This window comes from Alexandromys fortis, unplaced genomic scaffold (assembly GCF_014885135.2).
Source record: "Alexandromys fortis isolate MF-2015 unplaced genomic scaffold, M_Fortis_MF-2015_v1.1 scaffold_259, whole genome shotgun sequence".
Taxonomy (NCBI): Eukaryota; Metazoa; Chordata; class Mammalia; order Rodentia; family Cricetidae; genus Alexandromys; species Alexandromys fortis.
Genome location: NW_026068154.1, coordinates 1,643,671 through 1,649,821, shown reverse-complemented (window position 1 = coordinate 1,649,821; position 6,151 = coordinate 1,643,671). Strand labels below are relative to the sequence as shown.

At 47.8% G+C, this 6,151-nt stretch overlaps 1 protein-coding gene across 1 annotated transcript in view; it reads right to left on the bottom strand.

Annotated features, from left to right (window-relative positions):
* Positions 1-3,174: 3,174 nt before the first annotated feature.
* LOC126491563 (ribonuclease P protein subunit p29-like) overlaps positions 3,175-6,151 on the bottom strand; it is a 12,060-nt gene continuing 9,083 nt past the window's right edge. Inside the window, exons 6-7 of the mRNA XM_050127315.1 lie at positions 4,195-4,296; positions 3,175-3,421 (exon numbers count right to left, since the gene is read on the bottom strand). Coding sequence (XP_049983272.1) covers positions 3,285-3,421; positions 4,195-4,296 — 239 coding nt within the window. The 3' untranslated portion in view covers positions 3,175-3,284. The remainder of the gene's footprint in view (positions 3,422-4,194; positions 4,297-6,151) is intronic.

Sequence of the window (6,151 nt, the reverse complement as noted above, 5' to 3'; positions counted from 1 at the left end):
ATTAAATTAATATTATAGACATTTAACAGATGTCTTAATGAGGCATTATAGATAAGAAATGCAAACTAAATTAATACAAAAGCCATTGTCCAGGAAGTGAGCCTTTTATTACAGTTGATGTATTTGGGGAAGAATCTTCATGTTTATTTATTCAGAATCTGAGAGCCCAGTCATTGGATGATCCCTTTCAGCATCTAGAAAAGGCTGGCCCAAGAATCTATGGTCAAATCAGATGACAGGGCTGAGAGACTTAGATGCCATCTGGAATGTACCATCTTCAAATACTGGTGACTGGAGGAAGCAGGTAGGGTTACACAAACACATAGACATGTGAGTTCCACTCCTGGGACCAGACTCAGTATGGCTGAAGTTCAGCATAGAACAGCTGCTGCAGACATGTGCCTGCTTATGCTGCTGCAGGAATCCCAGCAGCCTCATCTAGGAGGCCTTCATGCAGTCAAGTTGTCTCACTTGACAGATGGTAGCTTGGAGACCCTGAAAGATTTCAGGTGTTGATGAAAAGATCAGAATTTTGTAACCTGCTCCATAGTTTAGAAAGTTACTAGAAGTTCCTGACATCTCTTTCTTACCACTACATAGCTGGGTGCAACCTGAGGCATCACCATTGAGACTAGTGGCCACATGTCCCCTTCCCATTTCTCCTCCCCTAGATAGACCTTCCCAAGCCTTGCTCTGATTTCCTGGGTTCTTCAGGTTTCTGGCCTTGGTGTGATTTAATTCTTCATATTCCACAGCTTCCCTCAGGGGCCAACTCTGCCCATCTCCCATGTTGGACTTTTTGTCCCTGTGATAAGATCCCTGACACAAGTGACATGAGGAAGGCATTATTTTGCTACAGCGTCAGCCATTATGGCAGGGAAGGCACAGTGGGACAGGACACGTGACAGAGAAGTGGAGAGCAAGGATGCCTGTGTCGTAGCAAGCTTCCTTCTATTGTTTCCAGCTCCGGACCCTAGGGAATGAAACTTCCCATGTATAGGGTGGATCTTCTACCTCAGTTAATCCTCTCTGGAAGCCTCAGAAACACACCAAGAAGTGCCCTTTTCAAAGCATTTCCCAATCCAGCTGTGTAGACATTAACCCTCCCCTCCCTCTACACATTTCCTTCCTGGCTCTGCTGGCTCCAGTGGAACAAGGAGGGAGGAGTTTGGCTGCTGACAACTCCGGGACTCTGGATACTGTGCGTGCACTTTAAGTCAAAGCCCATGAAATTCAGGAAAATGTGAGCTCGTAGCCTAGCAGTTAGGCTGAGCTGCTTGGTGTCCCAAGCATAGCATACAGCAAAGAAACAGCAGAGAAACACAGGCCATTGTATGTGATGGGGTCCAGACTGGACATTGTCACCGTCCTGTGAAGCATAGCTAACTTTTCTAGTTAGGAACATTTCACAGTCGTTACTAACTACCCTCAATTCCTGTGTTGAAGGTCTAACCTCCAACACGACTGTTTGGAGATAGGATCTTTATGAGGACGAAGGATAAACGGGTCATAGATGAGATGCTATCATCTCATCTCATCACAGAATCGTAAGAGGCACACTAGAGCTCCCCTCTTGAGGACAGACCATATGCACAGAGAGCTGGCTGTTGACCAGTCAGGAGGAAGCCTTGGCAGAAACCAATTTCGACAGCAGTCTGAGCCCTTTCTTGAGATGCCAACTGTTTTTCCCATTGGCTTCTATGGCACTCTGCATGGGGCTCATGTTTCTGTAGTGCATGGTTTACATTCAACAGAGTTGGTTGTCATGTGACTCTCTACACCCCAAATCTCATTTCTACCACAGTCCTATTCCTTGGAGACAGTCACAAGTGCCAGTACCATACCCTTCTCCATGAAGTTGTGGGGACTTGGATAGTCATGCTCCATGTAATACCAAGTGCAGTTTCCTCAGGACCAGTATCTGGGAGGATGCTGGGGACCTTGGTCCCCTGGGGAGGTCAGGGAGACAACAGCAGCACATCCCAGCCAAGGGGAAGAGCAGAGACTCTATGGCAGGTAAGGGAGAATGTCCTTAGTGAGTCAATAGACACTTGATTGGGGCCAGCAGTAACATGCTTCACTTGGCAAGTGGCACCAGCAGCTTTTCTGGGAAGCAACTGTGTTTATGCAACATAGTGCGCCCCTTACATCACAGAGGGTGGGGCTGGACAGGTCTGCTCTGAAGGTGCAGCACCTGCGCACTTTGAGCCAGCTAGAACAGCAGTCACTCTACAGAGAAGAGTTCCTTGGTAGAGCGCTGGGTAAATAAGGAACACACACACACTCTTAGCTGTCTCTCTCACCCCCGTGGCTGTCCTCCTGGGAAGAACATGACTCTGCAGCCAGCTCTTCTGGTTCAGATCTTAGCCTTTCTTTACCAGTCCATAAGACTTCGGACAATGATCATTTTCAGGCTGAGAGGTCATGTGTGCCCTGAACTTGGGTGGCAAGGACTGTGATAACACGGGGGTCAGGTGGGACAGGACAGTGCCATGAGGAATGTCTAGATGATGTTGACAGAACCAGGGCCTAGATAATCTCTGGGACTTGGGCTTGCACTTTGGTTTCTGGAAGGGAGAAAGCTGTTTTTCTGTCATATAAAGATCATCAGGCTCACTCATTCCTCTTCCATCCAGTGCAGTCTGAGTGGGAGGCACCGAGCACTGACCCCCAGCACCACTGCTGACCTGGGGTGAGTGCTGGATGTGCCGTCACCTACTATTGCCAGGGCAGTTTCTGAGCCGGCCAGCAGTCACACACCTCTTACAAACAAGGGGCAACTGGCCCCTCTGAACCAGGTGTCAATGACAAGGCCTCCTCAATACCGGCACAGAGTAGCTGGATTCCAGCCATTTTTAATGCTGGTCTTGACCTGTAGTTTCAATGGCCATGTGCAGAAAGACCTCATCTGGTCTTACACAGTAGAAAGGTTACACATATAGCAGCTAAAATAGAACTAAGATGTCCAAATATATCATTATTAACTGAACTCATTTAGCACAGAATGTTCCAGAAACACAGGAAAGTATGAAAGACAGAACCCAATGGCCCCCTTCTTCAAATCACCTAAGGTTAGTCCTGGTGTATTTTCTGCTAGTCTTTCCTCCCTGGAGAGACAAATCTCTACCCCTGACTTCCTCCTTTGTTGTTCAATGTTCTTCAGCCACTTTTTTCCCCTGGAGTCAAGATGGGCCACAGCCAGAAAGTGTTTCATGGAAAAGTGGGTATTTAAGGTGTTTCCAGTTCTCAGCTGCCAGGGACATCTGTTGCCAGTGGCAAAGAGTTCACAGGTCAATTGTTCCCTTTATTTTGAACTTCTTGGCAGATCTCTCACTTGACCGAAGCTGCAAGCTGCTTCCATAAATGTAGGAAATGAAGCCATCAATTTCTATGGTGAACACACAATTTAGCTTGGGGATAACTGAATGGAAAAGAAGAAAGGAAAAAGGATGAGGAACAATATATACATTGTGTTCATGTTCATGGAGAGCATGATTCACGCACGTTTACATTTAAACTGTATTAAAATAGTCGGAGGCTGCTTGTTCATTTCCCGGCTGCCAAGACCCAAAATAATCACACAGAAACTATATTAATTGCAGCACTGCTTGGCCAATAGCTTAGGCTTCTTACTAATTAACTCTTACATCTTAAATTAACCCATTTCTATTAATCTATTAATTCTATTATTGCCATGAAGCTCGTGATTTACCGGTAAGGTTCTGGCATCTGTCTCCTTCGGCAGCTACACGACGTCTCTCTGACTCTGCCTTTTCTCCTCTATCTCTGCTTGGAATTCCTGTCTTGTTCTGTTTTGCTCTGTCATAGGCCCAAGTAGCTTCTTTATTCATTAACCAAGAAAAGCAACATATATACAGAATGACATGCTGTTTTGGTTCCTTCTGCCTTTTAGTTATTCATTTGAGAGGTGGTGACCTTAGCAAATAGAAACCTCAAACAGATGAGTGCCAAAGACCAAGATAAGCAGTTCTTCTGTCCTGTTTATGGACAGGCTAATGACTGTGTTCATGATGTCTCTTGGTAGCCATAGGGGCAGGGGCCTCTCTCTGCAGTGCATAACATAGCAAGAACCTGCAGACTCTGACTCCATAGTCAAGTAGAACCTGAAAGCCTCAAGGAAAGGATAAGGCGCTCCTCCCCCCTCCTCTCATACCCTAGGGACACAGCACACACCTTTCAGTCGGTCTTCTTTGGTGATGATCTTGAAGACATGCTTGGTCTCCTGCAGGAGGATTCCTGTGACCCCCACATAGGAAGGGCACTTGGATTTCGTCACTGCAAAGGAGAAAAGCAGATGAGGGTAAGGCCTGGGTAGTGCCAGCAGTCACAGCTTGGCCTCAGGGACTAGGACCTGGCCCTTCTAAGCTGAGGAAGAGAAGGCCCAGAGGATAGTGGCTCTGTAGCTGGGCAATGACCAAGCCAGCAAGAGCCCAGGATTCCTAACTCTTTATCCTGGGCTTTGCAATCTCTGGGCTGTTCTCAGGTATCCTTTGGGTTTTATGCAGGGTTCTGGAGCCAAAAGGCCATGCACAGAAAGAACTAAGCCCAGTCGTGTTGCTTTGATGGAGCAAGTGCCATGGGCAGGACATCCATCATTCACTTTTGACTCTCCTGAACATTTCCTTGAATGCAGTCCTCCTATAGAGCTGCCCAGAAGTGACAGGTGAGTCCCCTCACTGGCAGGGCCCTGCCTCCTCCATGTAATCAGCATTTGGAACTAACTATGTGCTTAGTGTGCTAGGTCAGTGCTGGGACAGGACACTGAACGTGATGGCCTGTATCCTGCTCCTGTGTGCTGAAGCTCTCATGGAGGACAGTGATAGACAGCACAGACTATTCTATTTCTTGATACTGATAACGGCTATGAGAAAATAAGAACAGCACAATGGGAGTGGAGGGGAAACCTTAGTGGTGGTAGACTCTCAGGAAGGGACATCAGGAAAGGGACCTGAGTTACAGCAGGAGTCAATGCATGAACCTTCAGAGCCCCTCGTCAACAGAAGGACCCAAGCAAAGGCACCAGGTGTGCAAGTCACACAGAAGGCAGCCAAAGGACACCGTAGATTTTTACTCTGACTGGATGGGAAGCTGCTGGAGGCTTAGGACAGGCAAACGGCAGTCAGGAGTCTGATGTCCGATGACAGCCTTCATTCTGTGTATTTCTTCTGGTGTGTATGTAGGAATAAAACAGTATGTGAGCCGGGGGAGGGTGAGAGAAGCTTCCACAGCAGCTTGAGGGAGTTAGAGGTAGGTCAGACTCAGGAACTAGGTGTGTTAACCGACTTGAGGTGCAGGATTAGGAAAGAGGTAATGTGCATGTACTTCTAGGTCTCTAGCCTGAACAAACTGGATACGGAGATGTGTCAGAATCAGAGAGCTGACCCCAGGGGAGACTAAGGGCTGTGTTAGGTACTTTGAGGCCCCTCCTGGCTGTCCAGGTAGCTGTTGGGTGCCATGGGGTGAATGAGTCTGGCAATCTTGGGAAAAGTCTGCACCGGTGATGGCACCCTGGAAACATGAAGAGGGGGAATCTGTCCCCCAGAGTCTGCACTAGAGGCGAGGTGACAACAGTATGAGCTGACGGCATGCAGACACCACTTAGTGTGTGTTTAACAAGTCCCAGCATGGGTCAGGTCACAACCACCTTAGATCTCACTGCTTGTAACTTAAGAGAAACCTCAGGATGCCAAGTGACAGATGCCAGGCTGAGTACTGCCACTGAGTAACAGTCTCCAGATGACCACATGCTCTCACAGAAATTACCTGAAATAATAGCACCGTGAAGATCCGCCTTCAGGAGCTTCGCTTGAATCATCTGCGGCTGCCTAGGAGGTCAAGAGAGCCCACAAAGAAAAGCTGGTAACAAAGCAAACAGGATCACAAACGCCCACAGCCAGCTGGTTTCCCAGGCTGTGTCTCTAGTGCACGTAAGACTTGGGATCTAATCCCATGGCAGGCGTCAGAAATAAAACTCACATGTCTGGCTTGAGCCCATTGCACAGGTCACGGATGTACTGCTTCCAGAGTTCATGCAGAGGGAGGAAGAGACTGTATCTGTCAAGTCAGAAACACGAGCTTGGGATTTCCAGTGTTTGGCAAACCAGAGCTGGGCTCAAGGCCGAGAGTAAGC